The sequence below is a fragment of the Thalassophryne amazonica genome, chromosome 17 (genome assembly GCF_902500255.1).
Source record: "Thalassophryne amazonica chromosome 17, fThaAma1.1, whole genome shotgun sequence".
Taxonomy (NCBI): Eukaryota; Metazoa; Chordata; class Actinopteri; order Batrachoidiformes; family Batrachoididae; genus Thalassophryne; species Thalassophryne amazonica.
In genome coordinates, this window is record NC_047119.1 from 27,032,937 (window position 1) to 27,058,978 (window position 26,042).

General features: G+C 41.1%; 1 protein-coding gene across 5 annotated transcripts; it reads right to left on the reverse strand.

The window, feature by feature from the left end:
• Window positions 1-383: 383 nt before the first annotated feature.
• pax8 (paired box 8) lies at window positions 384-26,042 on the reverse strand. Of its 5 annotated transcripts, none has more exons than XM_034192694.1 (12): window positions 25,805-26,042; window positions 22,897-23,038; window positions 22,567-22,764; window positions 21,537-21,613; window positions 21,299-21,424; window positions 13,531-13,593; window positions 13,278-13,453; window positions 11,335-11,455; window positions 8,794-9,024; window positions 5,187-5,288; window positions 3,988-4,074; window positions 384-1,311 (listed from the first exon to the last, which is right to left on the reverse strand). In XM_034192694.1, exons 1-12 carry the CDS (start codon window positions 25,824-25,826, stop codon window positions 1,241-1,243), a joined length of 1,416 nt encoding a protein of 471 aa, XP_034048585.1. In that variant the 5' UTR covers window positions 25,827-26,042; the 3' UTR covers window positions 384-1,240. The 5 variants fall into 5 exon arrangements, with proteins under 5 accessions (XP_034048585.1, XP_034048584.1, XP_034048587.1 ...); XM_034192693.1 differs by having other exon boundaries at window positions 22,897-23,062; XM_034192696.1 differs by lacking the exon at window positions 13,531-13,593.

Consider the following 26,042-nt stretch of genomic DNA (forward strand, 5'->3'; position numbering starts at 1 on the left):
TGCACGAGCCGATTGCAGCTTCACCTCGTGGCTCGTGGGTTTCCGGTGTGTCACAGAGCGCGCGCCTCCACTTCATCACGTGCTGTCCCTCACGGTGGCACCAGGTGGGTCCGCGTGGCACCGAACCGTGGCCTCGTTAACGCGCTGCAATAATGAGGCCGCAAAGATGGCGCAAATAAAACTACATGATGCAGAAAATAAAAAAAGAAATGACACAGATGCGCCTCTTTTCAGGATCAACGCCTTTGTCCTGTTAAATTGCAAAATTTGCTCCTCTCAAAAAACAAAAAAAACAAAAAAAAAAACAACTTCATTACTGCTGAGATGATGAAGGTAATGATAATAATGATAATGATAATAATAATAATAAAGGCAGACAAGAGTAAATTTGCCATGCTTTAATTAAAATACTTCTTTAGAAATCCCTTATTTACATCTGCAATAATATTAATAACAGTATAAGAAAAAATAGTCACAGTTCTTACCAAACATCACATCAGCATGACATCAAACTCAACAAATTTTAAGATAAACAAATGCAATTCAACCCAATCCTCATCACCCTTCATTTGCGGAATAAAACTGCATCATTTCCCTATCAATAATACATAATTTACAATATATACATATTGCTAGACAGTTAAATTGTCATTAAGGGGCATATGTGGTCATTTTGCTGTAATTATGATTTGATGTGCCACCCTTTAGTCTGCCAGTGTCCTCCAAAGGACACTCCTAATGTTTGAGTTTATACAGTGAAAACAATCACAAAATTAATTTGCAAGCAAACACAGATCAGGAATTCATTTGTAACGAGAGGACAAGATTTACAATCAACAACAAATAAACACTGTAAACAAAAGCAGGCATATTCCAGTATAAGAAGTTGCATATCCCTAATCTCAGAGGTGTCAAGCTGTAGAAACAAAGTCTTTGGCCAAAACAGCGTGAGAGCTCCAGCTGAAATATGCACCAGCAAGGCCAGAGGAGTGTCTGCAATGTGTAAACGTGCACAAGTTACCCTGGGCAATGGTATTAGTAGAACAAATAAATAACATATCAGAAGAACGTGACATGTAGAAAAATGACGGGTTGTTTCCTCAGCTGAGTCTTGAGCTCACACCCAGTTTTGGGATTTCTGATCCATAATCAGATGTGCCAGGTGGTTGAAGATCTTCAAACCTCTGCTTCTGATCCTGGTCCAGGTGGATTCAGGTCCACCATGGCCACACAGCAGGGACTAGAGGTGATCATAGGCGGCTGTGGATGGTGGAGCTGTGCGGGATGCTGAGCCGTAGTAATACGGTGAACCTGCAGATGGAGACAGATGGAGGCCTTCAGAGCTGCAGCAGCTCAAATGTACTTTTTCCCCCCCTTTGACTTCATTTTATGCAACTGACAGCTGAGCTCAAAGTGAGAGCAAGTTGGAGGTTTTGGTCATTAAATATTTACATAATACTAATCTACATAAGAAAAACAGTTTGACCACATAGTTCTGATGTTTGAAATTGGATATTATACTTTCAGTGGCCACTACTGCAAAAAAAAAAAAAAACACACACAAAAACAAACAAACAAACAAACAAAAAAAAAACACAAAAAAAACCTGAAGATAAAATAAATAAGTAAATAAATCAATGCAATCAATACATCAGTCCGAGGTGTTGCAAGTGAAACACTCTTTGAGGCCCATATCTTTACTAAAAGTCACTGTCAATTGATATACTGTATCAACTGATATGCGGCACATGTCATACAATTTTTTTCTTTAAATCAACATTTTCACATTTATAGACATAATTTTTTATGTTATAAAAAAGTCTGGGCAGTGATGATCCTGCATAACCTGATCATCACCAAAAATAAATAAATAAATACATTTTTTTTTTTTTTTTTTACTCCATAACATCCAACATTTCTGCCAAGCTTCATGTTGGTCAAAGCTCACGCACACCACAGAAAAAAGGCAAGAAAGAAGAAAAACATGTAATTTATGGAATAATGTGGGGGAAAAAGTGCACAGAAAGTCAAAATGATGTTGCAAAGCCAAAATTCCCTATGATAATTAATAATTCTGATAGAAAATGAAAAAAGATTTTAATGATGAGATTAAAAAGTGAAATTTGGTCAATTTTCAATTTCAATTTATTCATTTATATAGCGCCAACTCACGACAAAGTCGCCCCAAGGCGATTCACACAATTCATAACACAAATTAATTTAAAATCAAAATTAAAAGCAAGAAAAGCACAATAAAAAGATAAAACACAGTAGAATAAAAAGAAATTACAAAGCAAACACAAAGAAATTAAATGAATGATAAGACAGTCTAAAAAAGTGGGTCTTCAGTCTTGATTTAAAAGTCTCCACCGTGTCAGACTGCCTAATAACTGCAGGTAGATCATTCCAAAGAGTTGGACCACGGTAGGAGAAGGCTCTATACCCCACAGACTTCTTGTTCATCCTCAGAACACACAGAAGCCCTGCGCCCGCAAGGGCAGCGCAGGTACGTAGGGCTTAACAAAGTCCGCCAGGTAGGAAGGTGCCAGTCTGTGAACAATTTTATAAACCAACAATAAAACCTACTAAGTTATAATTATTCCTAATAAACTTATTCCTACTATAACTGGTCCTACTAAGTTATAATTATTACCCACCACAAAAACCTCCAAGACTTTGAAACTGTGTTTGCAGCAGCCTACAGACCTTCATTTATTTACTTATGTTTGATAGTTTGTTTTACAGGGATGGATACAATCAACATTTATAGAAACAGATGTAGCATATATAAGGCAGATGCCTTATATATGCTACATCTGACTGTTTCTAATTTACTATCTTTGTCTCTTTTTCAGGCTGTTACACACAATACAAAATTAATGTAAGAGAAAAATTCCTTTTGAGTAAAATACAACAAAAAGGTATGAAGTGAGAATATTTACAACTTAAAGGTCAAAATGTAATCAATTAAATTTTATGTTTATTTTTCTTTTCTTCTCCAGACCTTTCAAGTCTGTGTGCAGTTTACTCAGGTTTATATTTGCACTGAAAAGCCTGCACTTTACCTTTCGTTGTACTTGTTACAATGACAATAAAGAATCTGTATCTGTATTAGACCAAAAGGGGAAGTAATGAATGTTCACAGCACTTTAGAAGGTATTTTATTTTACTTTTATGAGTTACGAGTATACTGGTGCTTTATTGCATTCGCCAAGGATGTAATAAAATCATCAACATTTATTTATTTGTCTGTCTGTTAGCAGGATTACGTTAAAACTGCTGCATGGATTTTGACAACTTTTTCACCACAGCTATATATTAGGCCAAGGAAAACTCCACTGAATTTTAGAGGTGATCCGGATCTGGAATGGTGAATGTCAGAAATTTTGGTTTGGCCTTGTTTGTTGCTGTTGCTCTAAAGTGTAGTCCTGACAAAAGTGGACATTTCTGAGGTCAGGAGGAGAGAGAGTTCACACACGTACGCGCACACATACTTCAACTGCTTATCTAAGATCAGGTCGCAGGGAGCTGGAGCCTATCCCAGCAGTCATAGGGTGTGAGGTGGGGTACACCCTGGGCAGGACACCAATCTGTTGCAGGGCTACATATAGACAAACAAACACATTCACACACTCACATCTATGGACAATTTAAAGTTTCCAATCCACCTAACCTGCATGTCTTTGGATGTGAGAGGAAGCCGGAGAACCCAGAGGGAACCCACACAACCACAGAGAGAACGCACAAACTCCACACAAAAAAGCCACAGGTGGGAATCAATCCTGTGACCTTCTTGTTGTGAGGCAACAGTGCTAACCACTATTCCACTGTGCTGCCCAAGGTGAGAGTTATTAAAAAAAAGAAGGGTGGCGGGGGCTAATTCTTGAGCAGATACTCCCAAAAGCATTTCAGCATGACAATTGAAATATTTTAGCCTTCGAGGTCACAATTGTTATTCTGAATATTCCAAAATAAAGTCTTACTCACTGAGTATACTGGAGTTGGTGAACCTCCAGGCTTCACTGTAGGAGGTGTACGGCGAGTGACTGTAGGACTGACCCGAATATTCTGCACCTGCAGCGGAAATGACCAAAAAACAAACAAACAAACAAACAAACAAACAAAAAAACACAAAACACACTGTAAGACAAATCCACATAAAATACACACAATGCAACAAAGCTGACATAATTTATTATTTTTTTTAGCAGTGCACTATTTAAAGTCATGCTGTTTGTGTGTGTGCCAGCGTCTGCTGAGCTTTGGCTCATAATTCACCAACAGTTAGTGCAGCTTGTAAACCATTAATCTGCGGTGCAGGTGGACGGTTGGGGGTCAAATCCCTCTGGCCAGTGGTGCGTGCCTGCAGAATCTACACCCTCTCTTCACGTGCATCCTCCAGACTGCCCTCTGAAATGCCCTCCTCTTCCTCTCTCCATCCCACACTGCTTTAGCCTTTCTGACTCCTCTTTTTTTTAACATTCCAATATCTAATTGGTAATTATGTTAGTTGGAATGAATCCCTGGGCTCCCCCTCCTGCCGTGGCCCCTCCTTCCACTCAGTAATTGTGTATCAACGCTTCCTTGCAGCGAGCTCACCAGAAAAATAATAAATCAGACCCTCTCATTTCGCGCTTCGGAGGGCAGACTTCAAATAATAATAAAAAAAAGTCACATTGCGTGCAGACACATGAAGGCATCCTGGTGTAGGCTCACAGTCGTGCACGCTGCCAGACCCACACGGTGTGCGCGTAAATGCTCCACCACAACAAAGACCACCACCCTTTCGTTCATACCAAGACTCTGCACCCCTCCCTGCCACCCTGCATCTCTCTCGTGGGCCCCCTGGTTCCCATGGCGATGTGCGGTCAGAGGTGTCTGGGTGGAGGGGGTGGAGGCAGCAGGGCGGAACCCCCAGCCTGTTCCCTGTACCACCCTGGGCGCTTGTGTGCACCGCACGCACAACACAGCTCGCCAGCCTTAGCGTGGATACTGATTAACTCAGCCGGTCCCCCTGTTAATCTACAAACCTCCATCACATACATTATCTCTCTCTCTCTCTCTCTCTCTCCTCCTTCTACCTCCCTGACTCATTCATTGCACAATGATGTTCTTTTTGTTTGTTTTAGTCCATTAGATTTGCTGTGTTGTGGGTTGTAGTTATAAGAAATCAAAGTGGCTTTTACCTGCAACCATCCCTGTGATGGCAGAGGAGGAGTACCCTGTCTGGGCAGGAGAGGTGATGTGAGGCGGGTAACCTGGAAGGGTGGAGCTCACCATGTCACGCCCTTTAAACAAAACACACATATTCCCAACATATAAATTTGCACATTATTCTGGGAGAGTTTTAAGTGTCTTTGGCTGAAATTAAACATACTGAATGGTCCTTCATTCCATCAGTTAAATGGGATCATATTGGGTGACCCTGAACCATCCCTTAGTTATGCTGCTATAGACTTAGACTGCTGGGGGGTTCCCATAATGCACTGAGTGTTTCTTTCTCTTTTTGCTCTGTATGCACCACTCTGCATTTAATCATTAGTGATTGATCTCTGCTCCCCTCCACAGCATGTCTTTTTCTTGGTTCTCTCCCTCAGCCCCAATCAGTCCCAGCAGAAGACTGCCCCTCCCTGAGCCTGGTTCTGCTGGAGGTTTCTTCCTGTTAAAAGGGAGTTTTTCCTTCCCACTGTCGCCAAGTGCTTGCTCACAGGGGGTCGTTTTGACCATTGGGGTTTTTACATAATTATTGTATGGCCTTGCCTTACAATATAAAGCGCCTTGGGGCAACTGTTTGTTGTGATTTGTCGCTATATAAATAAAATTGATTGAATTGATTAATATTGAACACCTTTTATGAACACTATCAGGTCAGCAAGTGCGGTAAAAATACAGACTGCATAAATACGCGACAAACCCTGCATAATGTCACTCAGAGGTTTTTTGAAGCGTCCCAGAAAAGTAATTTTGAAGCCAAAGATTTTGCTGTGCTGGATGCCTACATCTCGGCTAATCCATAAATGGGATCTGGGTGGGACAATTGAAGCCCAAACAGGCCCCCATCTCAGAGTTATTGAACAAACAGCTAACATGCTAACCTTGGTTCACTTTTCTTTTTATTAAAGCATATTTTTGCGGACTGGTCAGTGGTTTTCTTACTGTGGTTATTATAATTTATGACTGGCTTGTTTCTTCCGTAATTGTGGTGTAACTACACCTAATGTCATCAACTTAACAAAAGCTGGTAAAGGTACTAATGGCGTTAGCAACTTAGCATACAAAATTATATGACATGAAAATTTTGCTAAAGGAAAATACTGAAGCACAGACTTGTTTACATTATTCGCTATTATAACTGACCCACAAAACAAGCCATATTATTACACATATTTGTACAGGTACGGTCGGGCCTACGTCACTTCCACTTAGCTGCCATTTTGGATCACCGCTGAAAACAAACTGAACGCGCACTCAACCACTGTTTATTCGCAAAGGCCTGTCGATTTAGTCATGCCAAATGGCGTGTGAGTATGTGGAGAGCCTTGATAGGTGTGCAAAAGTTGCTGCAGTTAAAAAGCTTGTAGTTGGATCTTGGGATTGAGTTGACAGCCCGCCGCGAGGCGAGCTGCCACCCGTCCCAGCCCCTGCCTCTCGGCGCCCCCTCGATGCTCTTAGCTGAGTTTCCTGTGGGGTCCGAAGCGTTTACTTTGAAAAAATTAGAGTGTTCAAAGCAGGCCTGGTCGCGTGAATACCCCAGCTAAGAACAATGGAATAGGACTCCGGTTCTATTTTGTGGGTTTTCTTTCTCTGAACTGGGGCCATGATTAAGAGGGACGGCAGGGGCATTCGTATTTTGCTGCTAAAGGTGAAATTCTTGGACCGGCGCAAGACGGACGAAAGCAAAAACATTTGCCAACAGTGTTTTCATTAATCAAGAACAAAAGTCAGCTGTTCGAAGCCGATCAGATACTGTCATAGTTCTGACCATAAACGATGCCAACTCGTAATCCGGCGGTGTTCCCACGACCATCCTCGTTTACTCGGTTGATAGCAGCCAGCCATTTATCCCTTTTGTCTGGACTTTTGTGGCACTTTGGGAGCTCGAAAAAAATGCACTTTTTGATCTTTGAACTTATTTTGGTACAGCCAACTACAACACACCTTTGTGGCGTTCTCAGTGAAAACGGGTGTATATTAAGTAGAAAAAACGTGGCAGAACGATGCGAGCGCGATGGACGTCAAGTAGGAAATGAGCGCGACAGTGGTTTGTTTTCAGCGGCTCCCTGGTTACTATGCATGTTGCTATGTACGCGCGCATCAGGGACACGAATGTCCAACCGTACCTATAAAGTTCTCAGAAAGGACAGACATGGTCGACCATAGCTAGCGGACTCTGTGCTCCCAAAGCTCTGAGTCTAAGCTCAGTTCAGCGACACTCAAAGTTAAAACATCCGTAATTAAACAGAACTTTGAGCTTAGAATTTCTTAAACTAAGGAGTTAAAAGCCACCATACAGTTGTCATGAAGGTGGAAACTAAATATGAAGACCAAAACCATTTTTTGTACCAGGCAAAATATGTTTATTTCTTCTCTAATGTTGGACACTAACATGGGCTTCTATGGGAACCTGCTCACTTTTGAAGCTGTTGAAGGAACTGAAATTTTTTCTTCTTCTGTGTGGACCTCATTTTTGACTTAGGTAAAACAAACACATGAAAAAACAAACACCCCCCCCCCCCCCAAAAAAAAAACTTATCACACAGTTTGTAGCTAAAATACACCATAGAAAATATGTAATGCTTATTAAAAATAAATACAAAAATATTTTAACTGGGCATAGAACAAGCACGATTCAAAATATGGAGTTCTATGACATATGTCAGAGAAGTCTAAAACAAGCCATTTCATACATAATTTTTGCTTGCATGCATTTTACACCTTTCTGTGTGCAGCCACAGAACTAAAAGAATTTGAGGATATTTCATGCCCTGCTAACAAAGTAGGACTTGGACAGTAAAAATGTAGACAAGTAGATGAGTGGGTGAGTCCACCCCAGCCATCTTTTGCAGGCAATAACTCAAAAACAGTAAATGCTTCTATCTTGTAACTCAACACATTATAACAACCCATAATGAGTATGAATTGATTAGTTAGTGGTTAACTTATGCACCAGCTCAGTCTCAAAAATAACCTAATTTGACCAATGTAATATCCTACAGATCTGCCTGCCACCTGCTGGATGGATTATGTAACAAGCTCGCAATCAATGGGAGAAGCAGGATGCCCTCTTTGTGGGTAAATATGAGACAAAACATACAACAGAATGAGAAGGTAAAACTGGAAGTAAAGAATGAATGTGGTGTTTGGCTGGGACCAAAACTTTTCATTGGTACTGCAAATAGTTGATGGCAAACTCAAAACATTGTTTGATGTGTTTTTAAATCTTTGCAAAGCAGGTGTTCTGAAACATTCATCTGGAGTCTGTATCAGAAGGAAGACATCTTGTGCTGTGCTAAATCGTTCCGTCACAAACTGTCGAAACATAGCAGTTGACTTGCCCCCTCTGGTGGTGAAATGTAATATAACACAACTCAATTAACAGGGATCACAGTGTTGTGATTCATGACGTTTGCCATTTAACAGGAACCCCAACCATATCTAATTACAAAAGGTAGCAGAAAACTGATTTCCACAATATGACCCCTTTAACTGCAAAATGCGTGGCCAGTGGTGCATGCTATACTGAAGAGTGGATAGAATGGATCAGTACACAAATGAGATGGAAGCCTACATTACCTGAAATGATTGATTGGCTGCTGAACTGTCCATACACTGGTGCATGATGGGAAAATGAGTTGAAGGCATTGGTGAAATGGGTGGAGCTACTGCAGCTGCTACCAAAAGAAACTTGCTTCTGAAGCTCCTTGTAGGCCAGGCTGGAAGCCGCCATGTTTGGGGAGGGGCTTGTGCTGGTCACTTCTGGGGACATTTCCTGTTTGAGGCAAAGCGGTAGCGACTGTACGGGCTCTGGGTTCAGTACAGGCAGCGTGCACGGGGATAGGCAGGCGAGAATGAGAAAATGAAAATAAATGGGTGGAATGAGTGGAAGTACAACAACAAAAAGTTAACTAAAATTTTATAAAACATGACTGAGCTGGAACTGAAATGACCTTACAGTGGCAGCTGGGGGGGGGGGCACTCGCTTTTCCAAACCAGATGTTTCATTTATTATTTAGAACATTTTGAAACAAAGAATGTGTTTTTGAAGTAACAGTTCTGTGTCTGCAACATTTTGAACAAGTAAATAATTTAACACAATTGTTTGATTTATTGTTTTGAGTATTGTAAAATATATTCATTTATGGAAATGCTTCCCTAATACGTTTTTGTTACTAGGAACCCTACAGGATGTCTGTCAGAAATTGGAACTGCTTTTTCCAGAATAGGATTCCTATATGAAATACTCAATCCTGTATGATTTGATATGATTGAATCCTGTGTGAATTCTATAGGGTTTTCCTAAATAAGAATCCGGATGTCTGTCGGTATTGGAAAAATTTTTCTGATAGGATTCATATAGGAAACAATCCTTTAGAATTTTGACTCTATAGGAAACCTGTCAGAATGTTATTGCATTCTGAATATATAGGAAATCCTATAGGAATTCCCTTTGGAATCTTACATTACTTCGTTCCTGAATACTACAGAAATTCCAATGGGAATCATTTAGGATATTCATCAATAGGAATCCTACATTACAGGATGTCTCTCAGAAAATGGAACAGTTTTTTTTCCCCCAGTAAGATTCACATAGGAAAGAATCCTGTAGAATTTTGAATCTACAGGAAACCTGTGGGAATGCTACCGGATTTTCAATCTACAGGAATCCCCTTATCCTCCAGAAATTCTTATGAGAACTGTGTAGGATTTTTTAATTTTTAACAAGAATTCCTATAGGTCTTTTTGAATCGGGTCATTCCAATCACTGTTTTGAAACAGTAAATAATTTCCTGACATAATTGTTCTATTTACAGGTATTTTAAAAACTCCATTTTCTGAAGCATTTGGTTCTTTTAACTTCATGCTCAACAAATCAATGAATTATCCAGTTGACTCATTTATTATTTCAAAACAACCATTTTCTGACGTGTTTCAATTTGATTTTTTCCCCCCACTGCTTCAAAAAAAAAAAAAGAAAAACAAAACTTAATTATATTGTAAAACAGTTGGTTGGTTCCAAGTTTCCAAAAGGCTTATCTCTGCCATCACTACATGTGGAATATGTGGTTGGATCTAAATGCAAAATTTATCTTCCTACATAGCAAATGCATCAGCTTTTCAGTTTTAAGGCATGCCAGTGTAACATGTGAAGATTCTGTTGTTAATTTAACACTTAAAAGAGTGGAACGACACGGTCGCTTTTCTAGTTTTAATACTCATAGCTAATATAACACTGGAAATTGTACTTTGCAGCTCTGTCTGTACTTTACAGTGGTGTAAACAATGCTGCAAAAATTAATCAACACATTTAAATGCCGCACAAGACCTCCTACAAGATAAGATTTTTTTCCCCCTTTTTTCTGTAGTGAGAGTAGAGAGCAAGTTGAGTCTAGTCTGGAGAAGTGGAGATATGCTTTGGAGAGAAGGGGAATGAAAGTCAGTAGAAGCAAGACTGAGTACATGTGTGTGAATGAGAGGGAGCCCAGTGGAATAGTGCAGTTACAAGGAGTAGAAGTGGTGAAAGTAGATGAGTTTAAATATTTGGGGTCAACTGTTCAAAGTAATGGAGAGTGTGGTGTGGAGGTGAAGAAGAGAGTGCAGGCAGGGTGGAGTGGATGGAGAAAGGTGGCAGGAGTGATTTGTGACCGAAGAATATCAGCAAGGGTGAAGGGGAAAGTTTACAAAACAGTAGTGAGACCAGCTATGTTGTATGGTTTAGAGACAGTGGCACTAACAAAAAGACAGGAGGCAGAGCTGGAGGTGGCAGAGCTGAAGATGTTGAGATTCTCTTTGGGAGTGACAAGAATGGACAAGATTAGGAATGAACATATCAGAGGGACAGCTCAGGTGGGACGGTTTGGAGACAAAGTCAGAGAGGCGAGATTGAGATGGTTTGGACATGTGCAGAGGAGGGACCCAGGGTATATAGGGAGAAGGATGCTGAGGATGGAGCCACCAGGCAGGAGGAGAAGAGGGAGACCAAAGAGGAGGTTCATGGATGTGCTGAGAGAGGAAGATACAGAGGACAGGGTGAGATGGAAACAATTGATCTGCTCTGGCGACCCCTCATGGGAACAGCCGAAAGACAAAGAAGAAGTCTAATATTCAGCCTCTTACCAGCCACCATGGTGTAGCTTTGGTGTGCTGTCAAGTTTCGTCCGATGGCCGAGCTGGATGCTGACAAGTTGTTCTTGACCTCTTCTAAACTGCCATTGATGAGGGACAGTGGGTACAAAGTCTGCAGAAGATGAACAGGGATTAATTATTGTTGGATTTTTCTGTAAAGACAGAATGTAAAATATAATGCAATGCTAAAATACCCTCGGCCATATGAGCATTGTGGTCTTTATAATTTGCAGTTGTTTAATTAATTATTAAGATCCTCTTGTCTTACATACAATTTGTAAATGTTCAAATCAAATAAAGGAACATTTGTAGATCACCATCTGTGCATTTGCAGTTAGTAATGAGACAAATTTAACGCCATAGGAAGTTAGCATGCAAGCTAACTTCCGCAAAATCAGATTCAAATTCAGACAACTTTATTGATCCCTAAAAGGGCAATTCATTTCACACCCAGTTACCTCAGACAAAAATAACTGTAAATGTCTCCAGAGGTGTTGTCAGTTTACAAAAACAGCGTTTTCAGTTTTAGAAGTGTTTATTTCTTGCTAGCTTTTACATAAAACATCAGAAATGTAGCTGTTAGCAAGTAGCTAATACAGGAAGTGACGTCACAATGCTAACCTCAGTGAAATGTCTTGTAAATAAGTTCAGAGGTGTTATTAGGTTCCAAAAACGTGTTTTCAGTTTTAGAAGTGTTTATTTCTCACTAGCTTTTACATAATATATAAGAAACATGTATGTAAACACACAAACTAAGCGGTTTTGAAGAGACCAGCAACTGACATGGCAGTGCAGCTCTACTTTGATTGGCTGTCACTAGAGGTGGGCGGATCGATCCTAATATCGATACCAATGCTGGTATTGATATTGAATGATCCTCGTGTAAAAAGATCGATACTCAAGCTTTTTTCTCTGCCGCATGCACTGACTGCTGTGCACGCAGATTCATCAAAGTCTACTCTGTCTGTAAGAGCAGCGCTGCGTCACACAACACGGAGCAGCGCACCCTTGTATTGTGGTTTGTCAGCCCTCTACCTCAGGAGATTTTGTTTTAAGTTGTGTTGAGTGATATTTTTAAACAAAAATGTTGATTTTGATAATAAAGTATTTTGTTGTCACGTACAATGTTTGGTGAAATTCTATCCTAGGTCTTTTGAATCCTTTGGATCTATGAAGCTTAAATATGAAAAAGTATTGGTATCGGTATCGATATCAGCGATACTGGGCCTGTATTTACTTGGTATCAGACCAATTCCAAAATTCCCGGCATCGCCCACCTCTAGCTGTCACCCGTGTCACTCAAAAACAAAACGGATCAGATTGAAACAAAATGTGACTTTTTAATCTCTTAAAATAGGTCAAGGTTAGCCAACTTTAAACTTGCCCAAGGTCTGTGTCCCAAAAATGTTCCCTGTGAATTTCAACAGTCTGGCAGTAACAGGACTAGGACGGACGGACAAAAAGCCTTCACAATACCCAATGGCCATATTTGATGGCCTCGGGTAAATATGCGTAAAATGGGGGAACAGGGAAAAAATACATCTAAGTAAGTCATTCCCTTTGGCTACTACCTTTTTTTGCACTCGGTGTCACCACAGCAAATCCAAGGTGTATCTGTATGTTGAATTGGCACAAGTTTTACGCTGGATGCCCTTTCTGATGCAACTCCACATTGCATGGAGAAATGTGGTAGTGGTGGGATTCAAACCAGCAACCTTCCTCACTGAAACCAAGTGCATTAACCACTTGGCCACCACCCCTACTTTAGGGAAAAATACATCTATTGATGATTAGCTTGTTTTCGGTGCTTTTATCTGTTTACTCGGAGGTTGTTTCATATTAAAGCACAATTTATCTTTTCTTCCTTCTGAAAAATGAGCCATGCAGGAAATCATTTTTAAAAATCCCCTGTCCCCTGTACTGTGCCCTTCTACCTGCTCTGTCTTGCTGCTGGAGGCGGAACTGAAAGAGTCTGGCGGGTAGTGGTGACGATCAAACCCACAATCCAAGTGTTGCATGACTGCGGGGAAGTGATCCAGTCTCATCTGTTTCCTTGGGACGCCCCCGCTGCCCTGAGAGTCCACGCTGTGCCGACAGCTCTCCTGATCACCTGAGGAGGAGCCAAAGCAAGTTTATCGAGTGACCTCTTTCCAAGAAAAAACGTGGAGGAACCAATAGAGTGCACACCTCCACCTATGTTGAACAGTCTTGGAAATGCATGTCCAGGAGAAAAAGAAAAAGAAAAACACTCTGAAAGAGAGAAGATCCACTTGATCAGGATCCCTGTGTGGATTCACAACAAATTGCACATGTTCAGAAGTATTATATTTTCATTCAGACACATGAATTATTTCTTGAAAATAAAAAAAAGTCAGAAAACAGCAAAAAAAAAAAAAAAAAGCCCTATCTTACAGTGTTAAAGATAGTGAAAAACAACAGCAAAGCCAATCTGGATCCATCCCTTTATCCAGTTCCATTCCAAACTGTAATGGAGTCTATTCTGAGACATTCTCTCTGTCACAGCTTGTGAAAATCATTTGAGAATTTTTGAGTTGCTTTTGGGGCCCTATCTTCCACTCAGCACAAAGCAGCACACAGCGCAACAAGTGTCATTTGTTTGCTTTTTTCCCAACCGATGCAGTTGTAATACAGTATTCATACCCGGTGTCGCAGACTGAACGGTCCACCCCTAAAAAGTGGCCCGCCCTGCCTGCACTGCGCATGCGTCATTTCAGAGCTCAGCAGCTTGTCTGAGATGGAGTCTCTTCACCCAAAGTGATCAATTGGATTAATGGGATTATTAACTAGAGCCCGACCGATATATCAGCTGGCCGATATTATCGGCCGATATAATCAGCCGATATAAGCCCTTTTCAAAGTACTCACTATCGGCCGAAATTTTGCCGATAGAACGCCGATAATTTCTCATAAACAGAACAGTTACTGAAATAATGTTTGTGTCGGCAATGTAAAATGTCTTTGCACTGTTTGTCCAGTAGATGAAGCTCTGACTCCATTCAACTGAGAGCTGCTTACACCCCTGCTTAAATGTGTTCCAGGAGTAACAGCCAAAGCCGGAATCCCACAGAGGTCCCCAGGTATTCAATGGAGCAACAGCGCCCCCCAGAGGACCGTACCATCAACCCCAGGAGGCACCCTCCCCACAACCCAGGAACCCCAGACCCGGCCACACTTGGCTAGTTGGCCCCACAAGCCAATTCCCCCCCAGAGGACCGTCTCATCAACCCTGGAGGTGGAACCTGGAAGGAAACATAAAAAACACAAAATCCAACCCCCGGCGGACTTCAGAAAACCACCCCGGGGGCAAATAAAACAACCGGCAAACCCTGTTACCCCCCCCAGCACACCGAAAGACCCCAGATCACTCCCAGACCCTATCGTCAGCTCAATTTTGGCGAAAGGCACAAAACTACCAAGCTGGGGAAGGAAACCCAGTCCCATCCCCTAAGCGCAGCGGAAAACCGGAAATATGTCCGGTGCCCCAAACCGACCATACCACCAGCCCATCGGGAGGGATGGAACTACCGAAATGGCGAACGGCACAGATCGGCCCACCACACCGACTGAGGTACGTTCCCGCTGCACCACACCCCGGTAACACCAATGACGAACGGTCAAAGGCCCACCAGAGCTGGAGTGGAACCGGGGATCAACCAAACACAAAAAAACGCCCCTGACAACCCCCCCCCCTAGGTGCAGAGGTTTTCTGAGAAACGCTCAGCGTAACCAACCTGCACCACCCCACAACCCAAAAGACAAACGGTCTTAGAGCATGTGAGGTTGGGGTTAGGGAAACAGGGAAATTAAAACAACAAAACAAAACGACCCAATCCTCAAACAAAAATTACCTAACTTCAAATAATGATTACCTGAGTCCAGCCGAGCTCCGAACCGCCAGTCGTTCACTCCACCAGAACCGCCTCTAAATCCCCAAACAAGTTAGAACCCCTTGCATGAAAACAAAAACAGCCCAAATAACTAAACAACCAAAGACCTGCCCCCTTTTTTTGTGTCCATTATTATGCCTGTCTAAGAACACCTGGAGATACGTCATTGTTCTCTTTCTTGATGCTTATGTGACCGGGGCAATATGGCGGCTTCAGCTCATCCGAGCTGCATGGGCTCATCCTCAAGAGGAGCCAGAGGTCCCGTCGGAGGAGTCTCAGTGGGGCGAAGAAGAGGCAGCCCTGATCTGTGTCGGGGAAAACCCCGAGACGAAAAGACCCGCTCTGATGTCCGCCCTCTTTCGCGTCCACGCTCCTTTATCCGATCATCTAGACGAATAGCCAAAGATATCAGCTCATCTAAATCTTTTGGTTCGTCACGGACTGTTAGCTCGTCTTTTAATGAATTGTTCAAACCATCCACAAACACTCAAAGCTGCGGCATCCCAACCGGACTGAGCAGAAAAAAATTCGGAAATCCACGGAATAATCCGCCGCACTCCGCCTCCCCTTGGGTGACGGAGTTATCTGCACCGGTATCGATAGTGCCGCAGCTGGAGCAGCAGGAAGCAGAATGGCTTGCGCTGCAAGCTCCGTAATGTGAGCATCTGTTTGTTTAATTTGATTTGCGAGAGGCCGTAATTGCTCCCATATCTTCTCCAAGTATTCTTGAACTTTTTCAGCAAAAGGAACCGCTTCTGCTGCTGGGTCCATTTTGGAATGGCTGGGAACTACTGTTATGTGCAGACGCGAGTTGAGGAGCGCGACCAGCGTCTGACTGAACCCAGCGCTAAAATAACCAGAAAGCGGTTCCAAAAACAAAACAAGTTTATTTTCCGTCTGTGCAATAATTGTGTACAACATAAATGTGCGGTTTGTCTGGCGAGGTGAAGGACGGCGCGCTCTCCAGCACCCAAATGGATCGAAGCCCGACGTTTCTGGACCCAGACTCACCTCCGAACACCCCCCAGGTGGACACGACAAACTGACTCTGTGAAGGATGGAAAAGGTGAGGTAAGTCAACAGCTACAACAAATATCCTTCAAAGGCACACACTATCAGCAACACATTCAGGTCTGAATTTAAGCTTTATGTAAATGAGCAGCTTCTCACAACAGGTGGAGGATCATCATTCCGTACGCCACGGCAGTGAGAAGCGAGCTGCACAATTCTCATCAATGTTCAAATATACTGCGTAACAAAATACCAAATTACTGTTAACACTTATTCAGACAATCATCACCTCTGATGTGTGCTGACAGCATGTGTCCCTCACCCGTCCTCCTTCACAGGCACGATGTGTCAAACCCAGGCGCGGTCCTCAGCGTCTCACAAACGAACGTCACAAGGTCGAGTTCCCGGCAATTCTGCTTGAACCACTCATGGCTTAAATGCAGAACGCCATCTCATTATCTGCTTCAGCTGAAAGTCTTTAAGTTTACACGTGAGCATCATCCACAGGTGCAGCTAATAATGCTGATGAGGGTGAAGGACTCTTCTGCCAGTACCGTCTCCACAGACAAAAACCAGTTTGCATACCACCGGGAGAGCAAAGAAAAGAAAACAACACCAAAATGTCCAGCCAAACCCCCCAACACACAACACTATGGATCTATATCCTTATCCTGAACCTATATCTAAGTTGCAGCAACAAGAGGTACAAGATCAGATGTGTTTCACAACTCTTTTAAGGATATGTATTTGCTAATTTCACAAAGGTTTAATTCTTGATTGCATTTTTGAACTTGAAAATTCTTCTCTGTTATAAAGTTAATCAATATGAGGACAAAGCTTCAGCTTTTAGCTCATACCTTTTTTGTTAAGTGTCCAAAAAAGAACATTTTATTCATTAAAAAAAAATAAAATAATAATATCGGTCGATTTATCGGCTATCGGCAAATCAGCCGATTTATCAATTATCAGCATTTTTTCATCCAAATATTGTTATCAGCATCAGCCTCAAAAAATCCATATCGGTCGGGCTCTATTATTAACCATCAGATGACAAGGTAAAACCTCTTAAATCATTCTAAAGTCAGTTTTAAGCAGAAATGAGGCAATAATTGGTGACGCTTTGAAATGACTGACACGCAGTGAATGCAGCAGCTAGCAGCTCGTGTAGCTGTGGCACTCTGATCACTTTATGTGGAAAAGATTGTTGTACAAAAGCTTCAGATATCTGTCATTGAGACAGATGATGACTGGAGTGCAGTTTGAAGCAGAAACGAGGTGATAATCAGTGAACTGTGGCTAATGCCGCATGCACAGTGAAGGCAGGGTGGACTGATTTTTAGGGGGGACCGTTTGGTGGGCGACACCGGCTCCTACTTTGTGTAAATGACAAGTAGCATTGTGCTCACGTGTGCTAGTCAACAAAAAAAAAAGAAAAAGAAAAAAGGTGTGGCCAAGTGTAGTTTTGCGCCAGGAAGCAGATGCACTACACACCACCAAAAACCTTAAGCTGGAGCGAAGAGTTTTCCTGCTATCTGTACAGCTCCAGGTGTGCCTTGCATCAACGTGGTCACTCTGCACATGCACTCTGCTTGCACACAAGGGCCTGACAGATTAGTCAATCAATCAACTCTACTGCTCTGCAATGACACTTTAATCTTGGCGTCAACTAGTCACCGATCTGGCAGCAGAACCTGAGCAGCATTAAGGCGTCTTTATTGCTGTCTCATGTTTAAGACTAATGGATCCAAAAACAGACACCATGACTGGAAAGATCACAACAATGAGAAAAGGCTTAAAGCCAGCAACAAATCAAATCAAAATCAAATCAATTTTATTTATATAGCGCCAAATCACAACAAACAGTTGCCCAAGGTGCTTTATATTGTAAGGCAAAGCCATACAATAATTACGGAAAAACCCCAACAGTCAAAACGACCCCCTGTGAGCAAGCACTTGGCGACAGTGGGAAGGAAAAACTCCCTTTTAACAGGAAGAAACCTCCAGCAGAACCAGACTCAGGGAGGGGCAGTCTTCTGCTGGGACTGGTTGGGGCTGAGGGAGAGAACCAGGAAAAATACATGCTGTGGAGGGGAGCAGAGATCAATCACTAATGATTAAATGCAGAGTGGTGCATACAGAACAAAAGGAGAAAGAAACACTCAGTGCATCATGGGAACCCCCCAGCAGTCTAAGTCTATAGCAGCATAACTAAGGGATGGTTCAGGGTCACCTGATCCAGCCCTAACTATAAGCTTTAGCAAAAAGGAAAGTTTTAAGCCTAATCTTAAAAGTAGAGAGGGTGTCTGTCTCCCTGATCTGAATTGGGAGCTGGTTCCACAGGAGAGGAGCTTGAAAGCTGAAGGCTCTGCCTCCCATTCTACTCTTACAAACCCTAGGAACTACAAGTAAGCCTGCAGTCTGAGAGCGAAGCGCTCTATTGGGGTGATATGGTACTATGAGGTCCCTAAGATAAGATGGGACCTGATTATTCAAAACCTTATAAGTAAGAAGAAGAATTTTAAATTCTATTCTAGAACTAACAGGAAGCCAATGAAGAGAGGCCAATATGGGTGAGATATGCTTTCTCCTTCTAGTCCCCGTCAGTACTCTAGCTGCAGCATTTTGAATTAACTGAAGGCTTTTCAGGGAACTTTTAGGACAACCTGATAATAATGAATTACAATAGTCCAGCTTAGAGGAAATAAATGCATGAATTAGTTTTTCAGCATCACTCTGAGACAAGACCTTTCTAATTTTAGAGATATTGCGCAAATGCAAAAAAGCAGTCCTATATATTTGTTTAATATGCACATTGAATGACATATCCTGATCAAAAATGACTCCAAGATTTCTCACAGTATTACCAGAGGTCAGGGTAATGCCATCCAGAGTAAGGATCTGGTTAGACACCATGTTTCTAAGATTTGTGGGGCCAAGTACAATAACTTCAGTTTTATCTGAGTTTAAAAGCAGGAAATTAGAGGTCATCCATGTCTTTATGTCTGTAAGACAATCCTGCAGTTTAGCTAATTGGTGTGTGTCCTCTGGCTTCATGGATAGATAAAGCTGGGTATCATCTGCGTAACAATGAAAATTATTGTTACACACAGTACAAGCCAAGAAGACCCGACATGCCACATGACAGACAGGATGTGTGTACATTGTTGACCAGTGGCGAGGATAAAATGTGGTCTGGATACAAGACAGTAGCCTGGTTATTCAGCGCAGAGAGCTGACAGATGGCCGGGTTGGAAAAGGATGAAATTCCAAGCTTCAAAAACTTCATAAAGTGCCCTCTGCCTCCTCATGAATGAGGTGTGTTTAGCACAAAATATTTGCTTGTTACACACATCACAAACTGAATTATGTGTAAGTTAATTTTCTCTTATTCTGACATTTCAATATTTTCTTTCTTTGTCACGCTTAAAGTCTACTTGTAGCATACAATTTTTGTTGTTTCTTTTTTTTTCTGCAAAAGATGCTATGAGCCGTCAACATATGCATTATATTTTTACAGTTAGAAATGATTGTTGTCAAGCATCCCGTCTGTTTTTAGGTTGTTTTATTCATAACGTCATCAGCGGTTAGTCCACCCCGACTCAAATTTCATAACACAGTTAAAAAATAAATCAAATTTAAAAATCGGAAGTTATGCAGTCATGTGTTTAGACACAACAAAATCTAATTGAAAACAGCCATTAAAGAAAATAAAAGCAAACACCAATGGAAAAAATAATAAAACTTCCTCTTACAGCTTCACTGCTTCACCTCAGGGAGCTTTGCTCTTTGATCTGACCTGCTGACTCACCAGGAAACCTTTCACTTGAGTCCATCATCTAAAAACCTATGTGCCTGTAGCTGGCACACATGCATCTTAAAGGCAGTGACACTTGGCAATGTGATTGGTTGGTTTCATGTTAGGCCCAAAATATACCCATGATTAATTAGTTGCCTATACCCAGCCACTTTGCACCCTCGTTTACACTCATTTTGCACTGCTTAAAAAACAAAGTGGGCTTAGACATGATCCAAAGGCATTTACTGTAAGTTTTATGTTATAGATCATGCACCATAGGTCAGGAAGATAGGGCCCTTAGAGTTTTAGTATCCTTAACCAGACAAATCACCTGTCATATAACCGCTGTTGTACTCTTTGGCTGGCAGCGGTAAAAACAAACAAAACCAGCAAAACAGAAAAAAGATGGAGCCAATATCAATGTTTACGTTTCTGGTGAATTTGTAAAGCTTTCGTCCCTTAATGTCGCTTGTGTAGTGTTTGTACTAACTAAAGTTCACCAGACAAACTCCGACAAACAAATTAATCTTAAGCATCAAATCCGGAAGTCGTAGCTCGTTAGCCGAAATGCATCTGCTGCTTCATACTTTTACATCTTTTCCAAATATCAGCGCCATTAATTGCTTCATTTGTGTCTGTTATTCATGCATTCATAGTTCAACTGCAACGTCAGCTGACTCGCAGCCCCCAGTTGTATTAACCTATTAGCTGAAAGTACACAGCTTAATGTGAGTTTATGATTCATTTGCAGCACTGGAATCCATGGAAACCCCCCTTACCTCCCGAAACTCCTTCTTATGTAACTGAAACTGTAGTATGTTTGTTTGCAGGACAGACTCTTTGTTGTGTATGCACAGAAATGCTCTGGTGGCAGAATCCGGGAAGCATTGACACGTCTTTAAAAAACTGATTCCTTAAAGACCAGATCTGTTAAATGGAAACCAGGAATGTTAAGATGTGGCAGGTTGGAGCGAGTGACCTTTGACAGGATGCTAAACTCCTGCATGCAACAGATTCTTCTACAAACATTAACTTGTCAAATGTTTCCAGAGTCCAGACAGTCACTCCATTGTGTAGCTCCACAATAATTCCACCAGACAATTAGATTTCTTCATAGGAATTATGATCAGTTATGTCATGTTGATATATGGTGTTTGACAGACGCTTGTGTCTAAAACAGTAACAAAACAGAGCTGAGCTGATGTTTGATTTACAGTATGTGATGCACAGTCATTCTTACTGTCATCAAGGCTCCGCTTGCCGTCGGTGGTGGGCTGCGGAATCCCGAGCAAGCCACTGATGGAGTAGGTGGAGCCCAAAGAGTCTGACTGTGGAGACTCGGGAGGGGTGACAGTTGAACTAGGGACTGAGAGAAAAAAAAACAAAGGTGAAGCTTCTTAGTACAGTGCTGAAAGGCCACATTGTTACTCATATACACACAAACACATGGCAAGACCCTGTAAATTATAGACACTTACTTAGAGTTTGGCCAGGACTCAAGCCTTTTCCATCCAGAGGCAGATTGAAGGGCTGTTGGACCTTTGTTCGGATTATTCTGAAACCAAGAGAACAATCAAGCATGAGTGACGTTAAGACGTTGTGGGTGGGTGAAATATAATTACCGTAACCATGGTCTTACACAATATACAAAACAAGAGCAATGCAAAGTGTGGCATATGCCCCCATTCCTATGTTAAGATGCTGCATGGTTTTACAGTAGAGATGATAAAGAAGTCTTGAAATTACTTCTATAGCCGAAGACTGGTGCTTTAAACATGGTATATGGTCTATTTGTATCGCAAAAGATTGCTGCTTGTATTTCCTCTAGCCTCCCCAAATACACCACCAAGAAATGGTTTCAGTCAGATGAGGTGCTTTTTAGTTATTGCACAGAAATGAAAATCAAGATGACATCTGTAGTGGCTATATCAGATAATAGACAATGGCCATTTTCAAAAGGAACCTTCCTCCAGCCTCTCCCAAAACACCACCAAGAAATGGTTTCAATCAAACAAGGCATTCTTTAGTTATTGTGTGGAAACAAATTGTTTACAGACTGACAGATGGATAGAGTTTAAAATTGAATGCCCACCTCCCCCAACTTCATTGAATGGGGGCATAAAAAGTGCATATCCACAGTGTTTGGATATGATGATGATGATGCACTGGGTCTTCTCAGGGGATCCTTGGGTACCGCTGGAATGAATTTGTGTAGATTAAGTGGTAAAACGATGCATAGTGAGGAAGCATCAACTACAACATTTTGACAGTGTTGTGTGTTCCTCTGGGCGTGATCCAGCACAGGTCCCTCAGTACCGAAGACCCCAGCAGCTGGTGCATTCTAAGGGGACGCCCAAGCTTCTCATGGCCACAGCGAATAGACGGTTACTTTTTAGAGGTGGAGATGAACCAGTTGTTTGTTTGGGGGGTTTCCAACAGGACCCAAGGTAGTTCTGTAGTGTGGTGAGACACTGACCAATTTTACACCATATGTAGAATTTCCATCACCTGTTAATAGAGCTCACACTGGGAACTGTGTCACTGTCACACACGCCCTCTGCCAGCAGGCGGTCCCTGATTTCCCAGGCAAACATGGTGGGGTTCTGCCGTTTATACTCTGCAATCTTCTCCACCACCTTTGGGGTGGCCACTTTAGGTTTGGAGCCGCCGATCACGCCGGGCTTGATGCTGCCTGTTTCGTAGTAGCTGGAAATAGATGGAAATCGATCAGAGAAGTTTAAGACCATCATGTTTAGAGGACATTTACCTTTAAACAAATGCGATCGAGTGGGGCTGAGTTTTCTCAACACTTCATCAGGTGCTCGTTGAAGTTCTTACCGTCCCAGGATCTTGCTGACGCAGCCATGGCTGACTCTGAGCTGCCGAGAAATGTCACAGGGCCGAACCCCCTGGTGGGCCATGTCCACAATGCGCTGCCGGATCACCTCCGGAAGTGGGCGGCCATTAACAAACATTCCACCTAGTTGGTTAAGACCCCCATGACCTGGGGGAGGAGGGGGGATGAGCACTCATAAATGTCATGGAATGTCACGTTGCAGTGTATACACCAAAATCTGCCCACACAGATAAAACACACACACACACACACACACACACACACACACACACACACACACACACACACACACACACACACACACACACACACACACACACACTGCAAAACCACCTGCCAGCACAGATTTTTGTTTATATAAAATGTTACTTATTAACCTATTTCTTGTGATAATACAAAGAATTCTTACTCAATGAAGTTGAGGAATTTATATAACTTCACATATTCCAGTACTTCCTTCTTCAACAAAATAATCAGAACCATTAGATAACTGGAAAAAAACAGCTTTTGGGAAATAATATTTTACTTTCTGCAAGAATATCCGTAGTCTTTATGACATGAGAAGGGAATCTCTCAAAATTTCAACAACATCTCTTTAAACTGAAGATTTTGTGATTTGCTGCTTTGTTTATTTACAGGATTGATCCATTTTTATATCAAAATTTTAAGTAGATATAGATTCAGATGGATGAAAGCAGCTTCACTGCAGTCTGGAAACAAGGAGGCCGTGAGTAATATAAGGTGTTTAAAGTCCACATAGATCATCTAAAAAGTAAAGAGATACAAGAAGACATGTTAAAAAATAAAAAATTTAGTTTGAACTAGATAGAATTTCTGAAAGTTGTATTACTGCTTTTTACCATTTCTATATTTGTCTTTTTTATCCAAATTTCAACTGTTGAGTGCATTTCAATTTAACTTTTAACTATGAATTAATAATTGAGGGTTGTTTTGCAAGCTCACTTACAGACTGATTACCTTGTAATAACTGCATTTTCTTTAAAACAAAGTCTAAAATAAAGTTTGCATAATGTGAATCAGCGGGCCGCAGTGAAAGAGAATGGTTTATTTTGTTAGCAAGGAAACTGTTCTTAACAAAATGCTTTGGGAAAAGTGAATGAAAATGTTATTTATTTGAACATACTGTCATTTATAGAAACATAAAATTTACGTTATGATAGTACACCCAAAGCATCCTCATAGAGAGTGTTTAGTGTTAATATACAGATTTATTCTCATAAATATACAACAATAAAGTAAAATAATTATGGTATGTCACCTAATTTTGTAAAGATCTTTTTATAAGAATTTGGATTTCTCTGACATATTACATTATTTTTATTATGACATTAAATCAAAATCAATAAATTCAGGATGCTTACACAAAAAAACATAACCAACTCAAAGTTACAACAAATCATGAATCTTAAAAAACAAGTAATTGCATTAACACATAATATATACCCTCTACTATCACTTTTACAGTTAGTGTGCAGTGAGATAGCTACAAAAACACTACCAAGTCACCCAATACACTAAAGCACTTATGTTTTATTATTCAGGATCATGTTAAGAACATAATTTTATAATAGTAATAATAATAACATTATTTGCATACACTTTCAGGGTAATGCATTTCAAAGCGCTTCAAGCACTCAAATAGATAAACCATATGGTAAAAAATTATAACAAAAGCAATAATGCTGATTTTATATATACAATAGAACCTTAAAATGTTATGTAAAACAATTTTAGAATATAAATTAACTAGAAACAACAGGGAAAAAAGATTTAAAGAGTCAACCTTCTTAAATCCACTTGCAGATTATTCCATTTTTAATTGGAGCGAAGAAAGAGCTATACATGTGGATGTTGTAGAAATTTGCTTTGGTATTAAACAACATAGTTTTATTTATTTGTTGGACAAAGAAGCCTTATTATTTTAAAATTTTGATTATTTTTAATGCACTAAAATGCGAGAAAAGAGCACCCAAACCTTTGCATACAATATTGTATACCTATATTCAATATATCCACAATACTGCTAACATTTCATACTCATATTTTTGTATATTCTCTCTCATATATATATATATATATATATATATATATATATATATATATATATGTTGACATTTTAATCTTTTATATTTGTGATTCTATTTTTCAATGCATATTAAACCGATATTGTATTATCATATGGCATGTGCCATAGTGTTTTATTATTTTATTAACTTTAATGACACCAGTGAAATGTAACAAATATTGCATTATTCGTGTTGATTTTTTTTCTATAAAATTGACAGAAACTGTTCACTAATCCCACCATTATCCTGATATATATATATTTTAAAAATAACCAACAAAACAATTTGGGGGGGGGGGGGGGGGTTGGAATCACATCTCTTCGTAAACTTCCACCAACAAAGCGGCATTTTTACCAACAATGCTGTTTTCTCTGTGACTCAAGAACACTGTTGCTTTTTAATTTAACCCATTGAGCGCCTCTTTTCCCAGCTTTCATTTCCACATCAAACAGCAGCCGGACCAGGCTGGGGAGGGGAGCGTCTATTAACGCTGCCAGCGGAGTGTGGAAAAAAAAAAAATCTCTCCCCGCCAAGCTTCATCAACCTGCAGGATATTAAAGCGGAGCAGCCCGGGGGGAGGAGTGTGCGTAAAAGCGCACGGTGCACAATCGCCCAAAAAAAAAAAACACTGGATGGACTCTTTGCAAGAAAAACTAGACAGACAGACAGACAGACATACAGAGACCAAGTGACTGATTAATTCTGACTTTCTGTGGTCCACCTTGTGACGTCATCTCGTCCAGCAGCGCCAGCTGATTAAAGAACAAATCCCAGTTCCGTTCGTGTTTATTTATTTATTTACCTCTTCCAGTGTTGTTGGACATATCCCTGAGGGGTTTTTTTGGGTCCTCGCTCCACCTGCACTCTGCGACCTCCACGGTGTCCCCACTTAGAGTGATTTTACTCCACGTCCTGCCTCGTGTAGCATGAGTGTGGTGGCTGCAGCGTGCGCGCCGTGCACGTGTGATGGAGTTTCTGTGCCACAAGAAGTGATGATACAGCTTATAGATCTGCTCTCACACGCACGCATGTATAGTTTC

What these genes read in the sequence shown, in the direction of transcription:
- pax8 (XM_034192693.1), bottom strand. Translation starts at nt 25,826, where the DNA reads ATGTCCAACAACACTGGAAGAG. An exon ending in GTCAGCAAGATCCTGGGACG is followed by an intron (nt 22,765 to 22,896) that starts GTAAGAACTTCA and finishes ATCTATTTCCAG; the next exon opens with CTACTACGAAACAGGCAGCA. An exon ending in CATCACAGGGATGGTTGCAG is followed by an intron (nt 4,075 to 5,186) that starts GTAAAAGCCACT and finishes TTTCCGCTGCAG; the next exon opens with GTGCAGAATATTCGGGTCAG.